This window comes from Neophocaena asiaeorientalis, unplaced genomic scaffold (genome assembly GCF_003031525.2).
Source record: "Neophocaena asiaeorientalis asiaeorientalis breed wild unplaced genomic scaffold, Neophocaena_asiaeorientalis_V1.1 scaffold196, whole genome shotgun sequence".
Lineage (NCBI taxonomy): Eukaryota > Metazoa > Chordata > Mammalia > Artiodactyla > Phocoenidae > Neophocaena > Neophocaena asiaeorientalis.
In genome coordinates, this window is record NW_020173929.1 from 2,126,969 (window position 1) to 2,145,047 (window position 18,079).

An 18,079-nucleotide genomic window follows, 5' to 3' on the forward strand; every position below is an offset into this window, starting at 1 on the left:
CAAAATGGTGCAAAGCCTGGTCAGGGTGGGGAGGAGGCTTCAGGACTTGGTCCCAGTTTGCTCTCATCTAACTGCTCATCTGGCTGACGTCCCAGAGAGCTGCTTGTTTCCATCTAGTCTGCAGGTGTTAGTCCAGGTAGAGCACAGCTGTGTCCTGGTCCTCCTGCTTAAAGCTCTCTCCAGATCCCTCCTTCCCCTCCTCCCATGCTTGAGCCTTCTCTCTCCCTCTCTCTCTGCCTCTCCCCTCTCCCCCTCTCTGTCTCTCTCTTTCACGTGCAGGGGCCTGCGCGCACACACACACCCTTGCCCCTCTCCCCTCTCTAGCATCTTCCTTATATTTATTCTCTCCTCACCTCCCCTCCCCCTGTGCTCCCAGATTGAGGCGCTTCTCCAGACCCATCAGCATCTAAGCTCTCCTCTTCTTCCTAACCTAAGGGTGTTTAGAGGGCAGAGTGGTCTAAAAGTACCTCACTTCTTCCAAATCTCTTGTTTTGGCATCAGCCTTCAGCCTTCAGTGCTCTAAGGGCTTAGGTTTTTGCTATTCAAAATCCTAAATGCTTGCAATTCAGTAGCTTGGACTTTTGAAATGCCCGTAAGAGTTGGCTCTTGGGCCATCTTTAGTGGGGGTGGCCTTCCTTCCCTGGGGCAGGAAGGTGCGATGCCCTCACTGCTTGGGGCAGGGGAAGGGCTGTGGATTCAAGGAACCGTGGTGGCAAAGTCTTGGTTACTACAATTACTATATCAAAATATTATCTTGTCTTACGAGGAAGAGAATATCATTTATTGAGTACCCACTATGTGCCAAATGTCTATTAACATATAAAATGAGTCTTCTAAACAGGCTTTGAAATGGGGGTGTGATTCTGTTACTTTCATCACCTAATGAGAAAACAGACAGAGAAGGTAAGTTACTCGAGGTCAAGCAGCTGGTAAAGATCAAGCCAGGATTCAACTCCAGTTTTTTGTTTGTTTTTGTTTTTTTTTTAATTGGAGTATAGTTGTTTTACAATGTTGTGTTAGTTTCTGCTGTACAACAAAGTGAATCAGATCCAGTTTTGTCTGACTCCAAACCCCTGCCCTCTGCATCATGCCACCCTTAGCTCAGAATTGCGAGATAGCGCCCTTAACTGGCTATGTGATTTTGAACGAGTCAGTTCACCTCTCTGGGCTTCCATATCTCCCTGTGTTAAGGTAAGAGGTGTGGTCTCCTGCTCTTTCCAACTTGAACCTTCTATGATTCCCAGGGCCTGGAAGCCTCAGTGTTGCTCCATCAGTAACTCCTGGTGAACTGACAGATCAAGATAAGCTCTGGGTCTGCACCATGGGGTCAGTCTTCCATTACAGTGCCCTCTGTTTTCAACTAAATAAGAACTATCTGCTGGAAGATTCTACTTTGTGCACCAGGATGTAAAGTTATTTGTAGCTGCATGCAGACTTAGACACTTGTGCCCAGAGCAGTACTCGCAGGGTCAGCACGGTGCGGTGGAAGGGGCACCTTGCAGTGGAACCCAGCATTGTCAGCAGGACCGGAAAGATTGGCACGTTCGCTCTGACCTGAGGCTGACTTGCTGTCACAGGACAAGGGCCTCCAATGAGGGTGGGGGGCTTTGGCCTGTTGTTCCTCGTGCTCCCACCAGTGCAAAGCCTGAGACCCCTGACCTGTTCCTCCAGCTGCAGCCTGCCCCTTTGACTTGTCACCCCTCTAGTGCTACCCCTTGAGGTTGATCTTCACCAGATTCCCCCTCTGGATGGATGCACATGCCCAAGGAGGGTCCAGCACACAGTGGGTCTCACCCGGGCTCATTCTCCACTGGGTTTGCTAGAAAGAATGGCCCTGACCCACCCCCTCGCCCCCTGCCCAGGGACATCAGGACTGGAGCTTTGAGCAAACTGTGGTCACCTTCCCTTCTACTTTTACAACCAAACCTCTGAGCCCAAAGAGTGGCCTATTCTTGTCACATCCAGGCTCCTTCCACCTCAGAGACTTGAGAGCTATTTATAAAGACTGCCTGCAGTTCTGAGTGTGTGATCTCCTTTCTAGTCAGAGGCCAGGGGTCCCAAAAGATGGTGTCCTTGGGCGCCAGACTGGGCCCCTCACGGCCACTGTCACAGAACTGGAAACTTGGAACTAGGTAACAGTTTTGAGCAATAGCTTCTAGTGGGATCCTAGTCACAAAGCAGCCCGCAGGGAGCCAGGTTCCAAACACATGGAAAGGGGAACCAGAATGCGAATCCAGGACGACTTAGAACTATGGGGAAACCTCACAGGGGGAGGTCGGAAGACACTCCTGGGGGGATTTTCCTCAGCCATTAGCACAGGGCACAGGTAGCCTTTCTGCTTTTTATGTGGTCTCTGTGGCTGCAGGGAGCCCCGAGGATACAGACAAAAGGAGACCTTGATCTCCTGTGTAGTCTTGCTTTGTACCTGGAAAAATCATCCAAAGAAGGAAACTCCCTTGGTACTTTTTGTCAAAAGTTCAGAACTTTTCATCAATTCCTTGGTGAACTGTTACAAGACAGACATAAAATGCATTTTCTTGGCTGGAAAACTGTGTTGACTACAGAATAAGCCTTCCAAGAACCAGGGATAAAAATAGGTTGTCTGTCTCCTCTACTGATATCATGAGAGGCCAGAAGAGAGAAGAGGGGCTATACACCCCTTTCTCTATTTGGGGAAAGACATATCCTTACTTGTTGGTTTGTTGATAATAATGGAATGCAAAGCTGGAAGGACCTCCGGGACAATGATTTTCAAACTCTGTAAAACCATAGGGTTCAGGGAGGTCCCCAGGGTGTCATCATGCAGGTAAGCAAAGGGCCAAAGTCACCTAGGCATCCCTACCCCCAACTTCAACCAGAGCAGTTCTGCTTTAATCTGGTTATGTATTCAGGTCATGTCAGAATGGTTTCATGGCTAAAGAAATGTTTGTTTGGAAGCTCATGAACTACTCCAATGCTGTATTTCACAAGGAAAACCAAAAACAGAAAAATGAGATGCAGAGAGACTGAATGACATGTCCACAGAATGTGAGTGGCTGAATCAAGATGAGAGCCTGGGTCTCCTGACTCCTGGTTCACTCAGCATTCATTCAACAAATAGTTATATAGCACTACTAGGTGCAAAGCCCTTTGCTTGGTAAGGCGGGAGAGCCAGGATGAGAAATGTGCTCTTTCTGAACCGCAAGGAGCTTAGGATCCAGTGGAGCTTAAGATTTTGGTCCCCTGAATACTACCTTAGCATACATACTGGGTTGGCCAGAAAACGTCTTATGGAACATCTTACGGAAAAACCCAAACGAACTTTTTGGCCAACCCGATAGCTTACTGCTGCTGAAAAGGAAGATGCAGCATGGTGATTTCGCTTTCCATATTGATCCAGCCAGTAGCTCTAGATTTGGGCAAAGGTTTTTTCATTCTTTTTCTGGAAAATTACTGTTGCTGATACATTTCTAGGTTGACAGTTATTTTCTTTGAGCACTTTGCATACCATGGTCTTCTGGGTGCTGTTGAAAAGTCATCTGTCAGTCTAAATGTCATCCCTTTACAGGTGATGTGCCTTTTTTTTTCCTCTGGCTGCTTTTAAGACCTTCTCTTTGTCTTTGGTATTCTACCATTTCACTACAGTGTATGTAGGTGTGTATTTTGTTTTATTTATTCTTCTTGTTATATATTGTACTTCCTAAAATGATTATTTATTTCTTCAGTTCTGGAAAATTCTTAATCATTGCTTCTTCAAATATTGTTTCTTCTTTCTCCAACTTTTCTCCTTTGGGACTTTGATTAACTGCATGTTAGACCTTCATATACCATCCTCTATATCTTTTACTTCTCTTTTATATTTTCTATCTTTTTTTTTATCCATCTAATGAGTTTCTTTTTATTTTTTTTTGAATTTTAGTTTATTTTTTTATACAGCAGGTTCTTATTAGTCATCGTGGTACATATATACAGTGGAATATTACTCAGCCATAAAAAGGAGCGAAATTGGGTCATTTGTTGAGACGTATATTTTCTATCTTCTTGTCTCTTCGTGTTTCATCCTTAGTAATCTCAATTCCATTTTCTAGTTTATATTTCTTTCCATCTGTGATAAATCTATTATTTAATTCGCCTATATTGAGTGTTTTATTTCAGTAATGTTTTCACTTCTAAAAGTTCTGTTTGTTCTTCTTCATATCTGCTGGATCATTTCTGATAATGTTTCTGTCTGGTCAGTTATTTTCTTAAAACATTTCTTACCTTGTTACTTTCTATTTTGTATCTGGAAATTTCAAACTCTAAAGTCCTTTAAGATCTAAATTTGTTGTTTTTTCTAACTTTCACTTATGTTTTCTGGTGTGTCTTCTGATATTTGATTATGAGCTCCTTTTTGCTTCATCTCAATCTGTGCCAATCCTGAGAGCCTAGGTTAGGAATATCTCTTTCAAAGAGGACTTACAATTGCTTCTGCCTGAGCCTGGGAGCACTACCAACCTTCCTCCCTGGGAGGAGCCGATGTTAGCCCCTTCCAGGTTGGCTGTAAGGGTCTCAGTTTCACCTGCCTCACCTTGCCCTATCCCAGGCTTGATCTCTTAATTGATTACCAGTATGGCATTTGTTTTCCAGGCAATCCCACCTTTCATATTTTTTACTACTCATTGTTTCTACCTCTGATTTCAGCTCACAGTTTTTATTTTAGTTTGCTGAGATGTGAGAGGGATGGTGTGGGTAGTGAGTGGAGTCCTTAAGATTTTCCTTATATCCTGCAATTCCTACATGCATTAAAATCCAGGTTTTATCCAGGATCTACTTGTTATTTACTGGGTAGGCCCTTATGAGTAGGTAGTCTGCCATGATGCTGAAGGGAGAAGCCCTCATTCGGTTTAAAGAATCCTGTGTATGGATTCTCTCTGCTTTTACTTTCTATCTGGATGCCTTCAGGTCTAAAGCCCTATGATCTTGTTCCTCAAGAGATCTGGCAGGCCTTGATACCTAAAGAAAAAAATGAATGAGAAGCACAGCCAATCTTTGTCTTCGCAGAGAACATTTCTAGATTTTCTCCTGCTCAAAGAGGCTGTGGCCTGGCTGTCTGGTCCTGTCTCTGACCATTTTCCTTTTCTCGCCTCCTATGTTGATTAAAGTCTTCACTTTTGTGGCATTTCTGATCCCTTATCTTTGAATAGTGCTTTATAGATCACAGCATACTTACACATACACTCTCTTGCCTGATCTTTGCACCCACCCCCTCTGGGCAAGGTATCCTTGTCCCCATTTCAGAAGAATACACTGAAGCCCAGAGAGGTCACCTGACTTGCTTAGGGACATAAAGTCTATTCATCAGCAAATTAGGGCCTCCACCCATACTTCCTGACTCCAGACCCATTGCTTTCCCCCACTAAACCTACTTTCCAAGAGTGAGAAAGTAAACGCAATCAATGATTCATTCCTTATCTAATATTTATTGCTCATCCATGATATAACAGGCACTGTTCCAGGCGTGAGGATGCAGCTGAGAACAAATCCCTTGCCCTCATTACAATCTAGTTTGTGGCACATAATAAATAAGCAATGATATGATACCAGAGTGACAACTGCTATGTCAAAAAATAAAACAGAATATGGAGACAGAGTAAATGGGGCTCACAGGGAATATGGGGCTGGATGAATGAAATGAAGGAAGGAGCCACGGGAAGGACTGGGAGAGAAGCATCCCAGGGGGAAGGGGCAGCATGTACAAAGCCCGAGGCAGGAAGGAACTTGGCAGATTTTAAGAACAACTGAAGGACTCTGTGACTGCAGTGGCCCAGCAAAGGGGAGAATGGTGGCAGATGAGATAGAAGAGTGGGCCGGGGAACATGTTAAGGGAGATCGAAGGGGAAAGTTTGAGGAAAGAAGGAAAGTCTAACCCTCAGAAATTTGCTTCCCTTTCAAGTAAGAAGAACCTGTGTGTTGATGGGCACCGGGTTTTAACACATCTCCCTCTATTTGCTCGTCTCTTTCACAGGCCTACAGGTTTTCCCAGCTTCCTGAAATGGTCATGGGCTCTCCCCCTCCACCTGTGCCTCCGCGGACTGGCCCAGTGGCTGTCGCTTCTCTCAGGCGGTAACACATTCCTTTCTTTGCCTTATTTGGAATATTTGCAGAGGATTTGGTCCTGTGCGCCCCGCCCTGAAAGATTTCCTTCCTGCCCTGCCCCATTCAGGGTGCATCACCTGTACAGACAGCCATGTGCCTGGGACACCCCAAGTACCATGAAGGAAGGGAGTGGGGGCCACAGAGGGTTGACCTACTCTCTTACCATTGAAAACTGAAAGTCCTGTAGAACCCACAGTTGAAAAAACCCAAGGTCAACTGCCCCATACCTTGACCTTGAACATCTAAAAATTACTCCAACTTGGGCCGTCACAACAGCCGCCTCAAGTCTGGGCACCTCCTGCCAGGTGTGTGCACCCAGAAGGCCCTTAGTTATTGAGGGATAGTGTCCGAGAGGCTGGGGAGCGGCATGTCTAGGCTCCTGCCCTAACTCTTGACTTGCAAGATGGAGAGGATGAAAGCCCACGAACTTGGATAGGTCCGCTGTGAAACATATATTCAGCATTCTCTTTGCTCTGTAATAATATAAAACACATGTTTTAAATAAAGATAGACAAGAAACAACAGCCAAGAGCGTGGGGGAGGTTGGAATAGTCATCATGTCCAAGGCCAGGAGAGACACCCGTGCCCTGGGGCCTGTACGGGCCACTGCCCTGGCCCTCCTACCATAGCTTCCTCCAACATGCTGATCACACACTATTTGTGGGCCACAGGTCTGAACTTTGTCAAAATGGTGAAAAGAAATGAGTTTTCCTCAGAAACGACCTGCCTTCATTTCCAGCAGTTTAGGATGCCGAGCTGTGTGTAGACACCACCCTTTGACCCCAGTCAAGCTTAGGGTGGGATGGGAAGCAGCAGACCAGGGTTCCACCCTAACCTGCCAGTAACGTGCTGTGTAACTCCAGGCACATTGCCTCACCTGTCTGACTCCTGTTTCCTTATCTGTAAAATGAGGGCACTGACCTAAATGATCTCAAAGGCTCTGGGAGTCCTCAAAGGTGGCCGAGTGTACAGAGCAGAAGCCAGGGATTTTCCTAGGATGGTTTTCTAAAGGAGTAGCAGATGCCTGGAAACAGCCTGTGGGAAGCCAGGGCTGTGGGAGTGAGCAAATGGGAGAAGGAGGGACGGAGAAAGGAAGGGAGACCCTACACTACTGAGCCCCTAGCAACCCACCCTGATGTGTAGTTTAATCCTCACAGCTTGTGTTTGACCCTCCCTGGGGAATAGTTGCTCCTGAGGGTTCTGGATTGGAGGAACTTTTCAATCAGTCGTTTCAGCTATGTTTGCTGAAGGCCAGCACCTATTTCTTTTTTCGTTTTTCTTTTTTTTTTGCGGTACGCGGGCCTCTCACTGTTGTGGCCTCTCCCGTTGCGGAGCACAGGCTCTGGACGCACAGGCTCAGCGGCCATGGCTCAGGGGCCCAGCCGCTCCGCGGCACGTGGGATCTTCCCGGACCAGGGCACGAACCCGTGTCCCCTGCATCGGCAGGCGGACTCCCAACCACTGCGCCACCAGGGAAGCCCCAGCACCTATTTCTTCTCTCAACCACCAGTCTCCTCTCATGTCCGGCACCGTCTGCCATCCTTGCCAGATATCAGGAGGTCACTGCCCTCCTTATGAACCCAGAGGGTTAGACCAGGGAAGAACCTTTGAGGTGGAGTCATCCTCCCCTTTCATTTTACAGATGAGGAACTGGGGCTCAGAGAGAGGAGGCAGCCGGAACCCAGGCTCCCGATGCGCTCCCTTACCGCGCCTCTATTCTGCTCTTACTGTGAAAGCCTGCCTCTGCTTAGAGGGTGGCCCTGTGGGCTGGCAGCCTTTGCCTCCCTTCACTCTAATTTTAGGAGAGCCCGAAGCGCCTCTACCAAAGGGAAGACAGAGCCTGGCTACAGCACCCTTTATACTAGGGGGAGAGGCCCGTGCCCTCACCCCAGCCCGCTCTTCTTACATGGCTTTCTGAGCTATAAGTGGAGAGAGGTGTTAAATGCGCCAGATTCTCTGCTTGCCTGTGGAACTTAAAAAAAAAAAAAGTGTTCTTTCATTCATAATGCCCAGAAAGTACTAGGCTCCTGCTTCCGGGAGCAGCCCGAGCTTCCCAGAGCCTAGGGCTTCTTGCTTCCTGCCAGTAGCAGCAGGGAACGCAGTCCCCGCAGCCCTCCAGGGTCTCGGTCCTGGTGTCAGGAGGGGGAGTGGCTGCGCACTCCAGACGGAGCCTTCCCGTTGGCTGCCGATGATGTCATCACCTGCTAGGTCGACCATCCCCAGCTAAGACCCAGCGCTAATTCTTGGCGCATTTTTATGTGGAAATTAAGTGTTCTACTCCCCAGAGACATGAGAGTCACCCTCAGGGGAGCACTGACCTTGAATATCTAAAAATGACTCCAGCTCTGGCCACCGCGACGGCTGCTTCAGGCCTGGGCTTGTAGGCCCCCTTTGTTATTCGGGGCAAACCCAGGCCTGAGGACCCCGCCGTCCTGGGGCTTGGAGGCCGAAGCCATCCTCGGCCGTGATCTGCCCCAGGAGCCCCGCCTTGCCCGGCCGGCCGCGGTCCTGGGAGGCGGCTAAGGCGGCCCCTTTCCCCCCCGCGCAGGTCCACCTCGGATATTGGGAGCAAGACCAGGATGGCCGAGTCCGCGGGGCCTGAGCCCGCCCAGCTGCACGACAGCGCCTCCTTCGCGCAGGTGTCCCGAGGCCCTGTGTCTGTGGCGCAGTTGGATCAGTCGGCTTTAAATTACTCAGGTGGGCAAGAGGAGAAAGGCCTGGAAGAAGCCCGCGCCCTGCGCCAGCCCCCGTGCTGTGCACTTTGTCTTCCCCGCTCTCCACCTTCTACCCGCCACCGTCAGGAATCAAAGCAACTGTATTTCTGGATCCCCTCTGGACTTCAGTAGCCCTGGCTAGAAGAGCTACTGCTTTTATTTCTTAAAAAGATCTGAACTCTGACAAAATATTAAGATAGGTTACGGTCAGAGTGGATGTTCACATTTTGCCAGACTTAAGGCCTTTTAAAAAATTATTATATATATCTTTAAAGCATTCCAGATACAACTATCCACTCCCAACTCATTCCCCTTCTCCCCAGAGGTAATCACAGTCTTTAAGTCTTGGGCTTTCACTCCATATGTATATCTATACAATGGTATATGTTAATGCTTTGTATATTTTAAATTTACATAAGTGATGTTAAGCTGTACCTTTCCTTTTGCACTTTGTTTTCTTGGCTTAACATTGTTTTCAGGAGTTCTCCAGGTTGTTACACACATGTTGATCTAGTTCATTTGTTCACACTGCCATATGGTATTCTATTATGTGATATGCCACCATTTATCCTATCCCCTAGTGAGAGACATATTGGTTGTTTCCAGTTTTTTGCTATTACAAACAATGTCAATGAACACGGAGGTTTGAACATGCCCTCATGGGTTTTTTCATTTATCCAAACCATACCTTTTAGGCTAAAACTGCAAACACCCGGTTGTCAACACTTACTAAAGCATACTGTGTCCAGAAATGCCACCAGTGAAATCTATTCCTTTTGGTTCCTCTTCTTGGCTTTTGAAAAATACCCATCCTCCTGGGAGGAAAACACCTGGCACCCCAGCAGGTCAGGGGTGTTGGGGTGGGGATGGGGGAGTTGGTGAGGGCTCGGCAAGGATTGTGAGCCATCACTTCTCTAGAAAGCTAGGTCTGAGTCCCAGCAGGTGATGCCTCCACTACTGTCTGGGCAGGTGAGCAGGGCTGGGGCTGCAGGTGGAGGTGTGATGCCTTCCCATCAGCCCTTCCCCCAAGGCCAGAGTCCTCCCATTTCCGAGCTTCCCCCAGCTTGTGCATATGTCAGCCCAGTGGGTGAGGTGCCGGCCTAATCTCGCCCGTACATCTCCTCCATGCCAGGTAATACGGTGCCGGCAGTGTTCGCCATTCCAGCTGCCAGCAGACCCGGCTTCACCGGCTACTTCATCCCGACGCCTCCCTCGTCCTACAGGAACCAGGCCTGGATGTCTTACGCAGGAGAGAATGAGCTCCCGAGCCAGTGGGCTGATTCGGTGAGACCCTCGCTGATTCCCTCACAACTTTACCTGCTTGACACCCTACAGGGAGAAAAGGGATGTGAAGCTGAGACTGAGTGTTTTGTTATCTCAGGCCCCCTTCCACCAGCCAGGTGGCTAAAATCAGCTATTAGAGGAGACAGTGCAGGGGAGGGGAGTGTGATGTCCTTTGACACAGGAGCCTTCAGTCAGATTCCACCTCTTTCCAGAGGGCACCCTTAATCAAATACAGTTTTATAATAACTACCATTTTTGAAGTATTTTCTATGTGCCAGGCACTATATTAGATGTTCTATTTATGTTATCTTATTTAATCTTCACGAGACCTGTCATGTAGGTATTATTCCCCTGATGTGTCCAGCAGTCAAACCTGCATCTTTCTGGCTCCAAAGCCTTTACTAAATTTTTTCCTTTCAGCTTTAAAATCCTGTGAAAAGTTTAGATGCAATACCAGAAAATGAAGTATTAGAAACCCAAGACTGAATTACTTTGCATGTAGATCTAAAGTTTTCTGCCTGTCTTCCAGCTGAAGACTGTCTTTTCATGGTCAGCTGGTTTCTTCCTTCATTATACTAGTAGGAGTTTATGGCACAGTGGACCTGGCCCAGCCTGGACCAAAGAGGGGCAGCAACCAGATGAACCTGGATATTCACACCCAAACCTGCCTCTGAGCCACCTGTCAAGCACTGCCAAGTGAAAAACAAAAAACAAGCAAACAAAAATAGCACAATGATGGCCTCTAGAATGAGTTGCTCCACTCCCTGTGTGAGATCATCCATCATGGATAAGAAAGGCAGGCTGTTTCCTAGGGCCCCGTGGTGCTGTATGTCATTTTAGGGTTTGGTCTCAGCATTTGAAATACATCCTAGATTTAGGAAACACATTGACACCTGTGTCATCTTTTCTCTCTGTCCAAACCCCTGGGGTCCATACTTTCTACCCCTACAGGTTCAATTCAACCTCAGCATTGCTGTCTCTTCTCATTGTAGTGATGCCACATTTAAACAACGTCGTCAGGGTAAAACTACCCTATGTATATTAATTTTCCTAATAATCAAAGCTATTCCTTTAATTTCCAAAATATTTAAAAAATATATGCCACCCTGAATTTTTAAATTCTGGAATGAATTACATCCTTCTCCCCGTCCTTCTTTAAAAGAAAAACATAATTTAATTCGTCTTTAACAAATGATTCAGCGTCATTATTATGGCTCACTGTACTAAAATGACATTTGTCAGATGGGCTCTGACGGCTTGTAGGATTATTGCCCCTATGTCAGACATCTCTAAACTGTTACAACTTTTGGAATTATTATAAGGCTTAGTATGTTTTTTCTTTCTCTGACCTTGCTCCCAGCTCACACCTTGCTCAATTTCCCCACTTTCAGATATATACTCACCTTTAAATATGCTTTTCCTAATGCTCGGTTATCTGCAAATGAGGCATGTCTGAGCTCATTAGAGTTGTTTGTAGAGCTGGAGTAAGTAGTCTCTGAGAGAGTAACTGGAGGGGTTCCCTGCTGTTCAGTCTACAAGTCTGAATGCGGGAGTGTATGGCATCTCTGTTGGTTGGTTGTGGGCCTGTTTTGCTTCCTTTGTCATGCAAACAGCTATAACTCACTGGGTGTGAGTTGGTCAGTTCAGAGGTTATTCACCTCCATAATGCCACTTGCAATCTAAACATAATGTGTACTTTTCAGAAAGTAGTTGATACTTGTGCTAATTAAGCAGTAGGCCTGCAGCTTTGTCAGCTCACCCTCTGCATGCAGGGTGCACTGGGTGCTTTGCAGGAGTCAGCAAAAGTATTTACAAAACCTTGTCCCTTGCCTTCAAGATACTTACAGATAATACTTAGCCAGGCTTCTGGTGACATCCAGATACCTTTGGGTTCACGTTGCCTTAAAGATGAAGGAAAAGGAGCCCAGCAAATCAAAACTTAATCTTTTGGACTTGATCACGATGCCACCCCCCATTGTGAGGGAGTGCTAGTTTCCTATTAGTTGTTTTTAAGAGGAAAGTGATTGCTGCAGCCTAAATGGGTCTTTCCTGGAGCCCCATTACCACCTTCAGTTAAGCAGGGTTGCGCGCCCATGCGTGGAGCACGGAAGCCAGGAACCAAGCTGGGAGGTCAGGTGCTTTATTGCATTTGAAATTCAGCACAGGAGGCTCAGAGGGACCAGATGTGGGCTTGAGAAAGGTAATCCAGTGGGAAAATGTTCATCCTCCACATCCATGTGAGAAGAAAAAGCCCCCACCATCATTTGGATGTCTGACCCTCCTGATCCCAGGTATCCAGATATAAGGAGCTAGCTTGTATAAAATCACCTGGACCTGGCTTGACAAATAGGTTTCATCCTTGGTACTGGATGGAGAGGGATTGAGAGGGGGTTCCCAGGCTCATCAGGAAAGTGTGCTGTGATCAATAGGTGATGCCTGCCACAGGCACTGGCTTGGGAAGGAGTGGTGTTTGCCAGCCCTGGATTTTGGCCCCCAAGGTGTGGTGGCTCCCGCCTGCATCTACTGTAAGGGAGGAAGAGTGTATCATCTCCTCATCTTCCCTGCTTCTGAGTATTTCCCTGAGGCCACTCCAGTGGCCTCAGGTGTCCCTGGCCTGTCCCAGCCACAAGCACCAAGTTGCTTAATGCTGCAGAACTGGGAGGTCTCAAGAGTTGGACACTGACCCTCAGCTCCAGCTGAACTTGAAATGCAGGGAAGGGGGACATGGCAGCTTCCTTCACAAACATACGGCACCAGCTGGTCATCCTTTGGTGATTTTCAAATTGTGCCGCTCAGAACCCCGGGTCTGAGACACTCCCTACTGTGTACCGTGCACAGTTCTGGGCACTGGTGCACAGTGATAAGTAGGTGAGACACAGTTCTGCCTTCACAGTCGATGCCTGAGACAGGCGATGGTATTGTGAGTGATGACTGTTATGCTAGACAAAGTGCATGGAAGGACCTTACAGGGAGCCCTCAGCTAATATAGGACTGGGGAAGGTCTCCCGGAAGAAAGGGAGTTTAAGCTGAGACCTGACAGGCAAGTCCCGTGTCCTGGCCTTTACTCTCTGTTAGCCCCCAGTCACCTGTGCATTCCCAGCTGTGTGGCCCAAGGGCTCGGACAGTCCGGCTCTGATTTTCCTCTGAGATGCAAGTGAAATATAGTTGCTACTTTGTCTTCCTTTACCGGGTCTTGTAGGGGAATTAAAGCCCCAAACTTTGGGACATCCATCCCATCACTTCTTCCCTCACTTGGGTCCTTCCCGACTCTTACCTGGTCCATTGAGGTAGCCTCAGAACTTATCTCCTCTCTACCTCCAGTGGGTCCACCTCCAGAGTGTCCTTCCTAAAATACAGACATTTCCCCTGCCTGACACCCGTTGGTGGCTCCCAGGCCAGGCCTTCTCCGGAGGGGTTGTCAGAACCTCTGGCAGGGACTGGGAGAGGCCTGCTTTCCTACTACACATTTGCCCATACAAAATTCTGAATCCTCACCCAACCCCATCCCACTCCATCCTCACCAGCGCCCAGACATCTCTGTAAAGAATGGAAACACACTCAATTCCTTAGAAGTGTGCCATAGAAAACTTTACTCCGTAGCCTGGCGTTCAGCAGCTTTTTGATCTGGCCCTGACTGCCTGTCTTCCTGAGCTCCCCTCATACCCCACATACCCTCTCTGGTCAGACCAAATCACTGAACCTCCCTGGGTGCACCTTCCTCTGTGTACCTCCAGGCCTCTGCATTGCTTTTCCCTCTGCCTGGAATGCCCCTCCCACCTTGTCTTCTGAAAAACAGCCTCTTCATCTTCCAGACTCAGCTAAGCTGCTTCTCCCAGAAAGCTGCCTGACTCCTTACATGTGTCCCATTCACGGTAGCACCCCATACCGATGTCATCCATGGGCACTTATCTTGCGGTGTTGCAGTTAACATTATGGGATATAAAGGCCTTTTGTGGATTACCGTGGAACAGCATCCCCTTTTATGGCACTGTTTCTGTGGGAAAGTTGATCCTGAATTCCAGATCATTGCCCTGTCCTTATTACTGTAAGTGTCCATATATTAAAGCACAGAACTGTGTATCTTCCACTTTTAATGAAAAGAGAAATTTTTTTCAAGAAACCAAGATCATATTCCAGATCCAAGACAATATAGTGCAGTGACTAACTCCCAGCCTGGAGCTGCATCTCTCAGTGGCTTGTTAGCTGTGGCACCTTCGATTGAGGCACTGTTTGCTTCAGTTTCCTCTTCTATAAAATAAGGGTAACAATACCTACCTCCTAGGTTGTTGTTTTGAAATTAAATGAGACCACGATTGGAAAGCCCTTAGCACAGGGCTCATTAAGTGTTAGCTATTATCATCAGTGATAAATTCCAGAGTCCGTTTTTCATAAAAATATATAATTAAAGTCTATTTAATTTTTTAAGTATCTTTATTGGAGTATAATTGCTTAACAATGTTGTGTTAGTTTCTGCTGTATAACAAAGTGAATCAGCTATACGGATATATATATATATCCCCGTATCCCCATATCCCCTCCCTCTAGCATCTCCCTCCCATCCTCCCTATCTCACTCCTCTAGGTGGTCACAAAACACCGAGCTGATCTCCCTGTGCTATGCCGCTGCTTCCCACTAGCTATCTATTTTACATTTGGTAGTGTATATATGTCAATGCTACACTCTTACTTCGTCCCAGCTTACCCTTCCCCCTCCCTGGGTCCTCAAGTCCATTCTCTATGTCTGCATCTTTATTCCTGCCCTACCAAACAGGCTATCCTGTTCCATTGAGCTATATTTCTGTTTTTGTGCCAGTACCATACTGTGTTGATTACTGTAGCTTTGTAGTATAGTCTGAAGTCAGGGAGCCTGATTCCTCCAGCTCCGATTTTCTCTCTCAAGATTGCTTTGGCTATTCAGGATCTTTTGTGTATCCATACAAATTGAGAAGTTTTTTATTCTAGTTCCATGAAAAATGCCCTTGGTGGTTTGATGGGGATTGCATTGAATTCGTAGATTGCTTTGGGTAGTATAGTCATTTTCACAAGGTTGATTCTTCCAATCCAAGAACATGGTATATCTCTCCATTTGTTTGTAGCATCTTTAATTTGTTTCATCAGTGTCTTATAGTTTTCTGCATACAGGTCTTTTGTCTCCTTAGGTAGGTTTCTTCCTAGGTATTTTATTCTTTTTGTTGCAGTGGTAAATGGGAGTATTTCCTTAATTTCTCTTTCAGATTTTTCATCATTAGTGTATAGGAATGCAAGAGATTTCTATGCATTAATTTTGTATCCTTCTACTTTACCAAATTCATTGACTAGCTCTAGTAGTTTTCTGGTAATGTCTTTAGGATTCTCTATGTATACTATCATGTCATCTGCAAACAGTGATAGTTTTGCTTCTTCTTTTCTGATTTGGATTCCTTTTATTTCTTTTTCTGCTCTGATTGTTGTGGCTAAAACTTCCAAAACTATGTTGAATAGTAGTGGTGAGAGTGGACAACCTTGTCTTGTTCCTGATCTTAGAGGAAATGCTTTCAGTTTTTCACCATTGAGAATGATGTTGGCTGCGGGTTTGTCATATACAGCCTTTGTTATGTTGAGGTAAGTTCCCTCTATGCCTACTTCCTGGAGGGTTTTTATCATAAATGGGTGTTGAATTTTGTTGAAAGCTTTTTCTGCATCTATTGAGATGATCATATGGTTTTTCTCCTTCAATTTGTTAATATGGTGTATCACATTGATTGATTTGCATATATTGAAGAATCCTTGCACTCCTGGGATAAACCCCACGTGATCATGGTGTATGTCCTTTCAATGTGCTGTTGGATTCTGTTTGCTAGTATTTTGTTTAGGAGTTTTTGCATCTATGTTCATCAGTGATACTGGCCTGTAGTTTTCTTTTTTTGTGACATCTTCATCTGGTTTTGGTATCAGGGTGATGGTGCCTTGTAGAATGAGTTTGGGAGTGTTCCGCCCTCTGCTATATTTTGGAAGAGTTAGAGAAGGGTAGGTGTTAGCTCTTCTCTAAATGTGTGATAGAATTCATCTATGAAGCCATCTGGTTCTGGGCTTTTGTTTGTTGGAAGATTTTAAATCACAGTTTCAATTTCAGTGCTTGTGATTGGTCTGTTCATATTTTCTATTTCTTCCTGGTTCAGTCTCAGAAGGTTGTACTTTTCTAAGAATTTGTCCATTTCTTCCAGGTTGTCCATTTTATAGGCATATAGCTGCTTGTAGGAATCTCTCATGATCCTTTGTATTTCTGCAGTGTCAGTTGTTACTTCTCATTTTTCATTTGTAATTCTGTTGATTTTAGCCTTCTCCCTTTTTTCTTGATCAGTCTGGCTAATGGTTTATCAATTTTGTTTATATTCTCAAAGAACCAGCTTTTAGTTTTATTGATCTTTGCTATTGTTTCCTTCATTTCTTTTTCATTTCTTTCTGATCTGATCTTTATGACTTCTTTCCTTCTGCTAACTTTGGGGTATTTTTGTTCTTCTTTCTCTAATTGCTTTAGGTGTAAGTTTAGGTTGTTTATTTGAGATTTTTCTTGTTTCTTGAGGTAGGATTGTATTTCTATAAATTTCGCTCTCAGACCTGCTTTTGCTGCATCCCATAGGTTTTGGATCATTGTGTTTTCATTGTCATTTGTTTCTAGGTATTTTTTGATTTCCTCTTTGATTTCTTCAGTGATCTCTTGTTTATTTAGTAGCATATTGTTTAGCCTCCATGTGTTTTTACTTTTTACAGTTTTTTTCCTGTAATTGATATCTAGTCTCATAATGTTGTGGTTGGAAAAGATACTTGATACAATATCAATTTACTTAAATTTACCAAGGCTTGATTTGTGACCCAGGATCTGATCTGTCCTGGAGAATGTTCCATAAGCACTTGAGAATAAAGTTTATTCCGTTGTTTTTGGGTGGAATGTCCTATAAATATCAATTAAGTCCACCCTGTTTAATGTGTCATTTAAAGCTTGTGTTTCCTTATTTACTTTTTGGATGATCTGTCCAGTGGTGAAAGTGGGGTGTTAAAGTCCCCTACTGTTATTTTGTTACTGTCAGTTTCCCCTTTTATGGCTGTTAGCATTTGCCTTATGTATTGAGGTGCTCCTATGTTGGGTGCATAAATATTTACAACTGTTATATCTTCTTCTTGGATTATCCCTTGATCATTATGTAGTGTCCTTCTTTGTCTCTTTGTCTCTTGTAATAGTCTTTATTTTAAAGTCTATTTTGTTTTACATGAGAATTGCTACTCCAGCTTTCTTTTGATTTCCATTTGCATGGAATATCTTTTTCCATCCCCTCACTTTCAGTCTGTTTGTGTCCCTAGGTCTGAAGTGGGTCTCTTGTAGACAGCATATATACAGGTCTTGTTTTTGTATCCACTCAGCCAGTCTGTGTCTTTTGATTGGAGCATTTAATCCATTTACATTTAAGGTAGTTGTCGATATGTATGTTCCTATTACCATTTTATGAATTAATTTGGGTTTGTTATTGTAGGTCTTTTCCTTCTCTTGTCTTTCCTGCCTAGAGAAGTTCTTTTAGCATCTGTTGTAAAGCTGGTTTGGTGGTGCTGAATTCTCTTAGCTTTTGCTTGTCTGTAAACCTTTTAATTTCTCTGTCGATTCTGAATGAGATCCTTGCTGGGTAGAGTAGTCTTGGTTGTAGGTTTTTCCCTTTCATCACTTTAAATATGTCCTGCCACTCCCTTCTGGCCTGCAGAGTTTCTGCTGAAAGATCAGCTATTAACCTTATGGGGATTCCCTTGTATGTTATTTGTTGTTTTTCCCTTGCTGCTTTTAATATTTGTTCTTTGTATTTAATTTTTGATAGTGTGATTAATATGTGTCTTGGCTTGTTTCTCCTTGGATTTATCCTGTATGGGACTCTCTGTGTTTCCTGGACTTGATTGACTATTTCCTTTCCCATGTTAGGGAAGTTTTCAACTGTAATCTCTTCA

At 45.3% G+C, this 18,079-nt stretch overlaps 1 protein-coding gene across 1 annotated transcript in view; it reads left to right on the forward strand.

Moving 5' to 3' along the window:
* KIAA1549L (KIAA1549 like) overlaps positions 1 to 18,079 on the forward strand; it is a 126,618-nt gene that overhangs the window by 105,326 nt on the left and 3,213 nt on the right. The window contains exons 17-19 of the mRNA XM_024752632.1: positions 5,984 to 6,081; positions 8,663 to 8,811; positions 9,961 to 10,112. Of these exons, the coding sequence (XP_024608400.1) occupies positions 5,984 to 6,081; positions 8,663 to 8,811; positions 9,961 to 10,112 (399 nt within the window). The remainder of the gene's footprint in view (positions 1 to 5,983; positions 6,082 to 8,662; positions 8,812 to 9,960; positions 10,113 to 18,079) is intronic.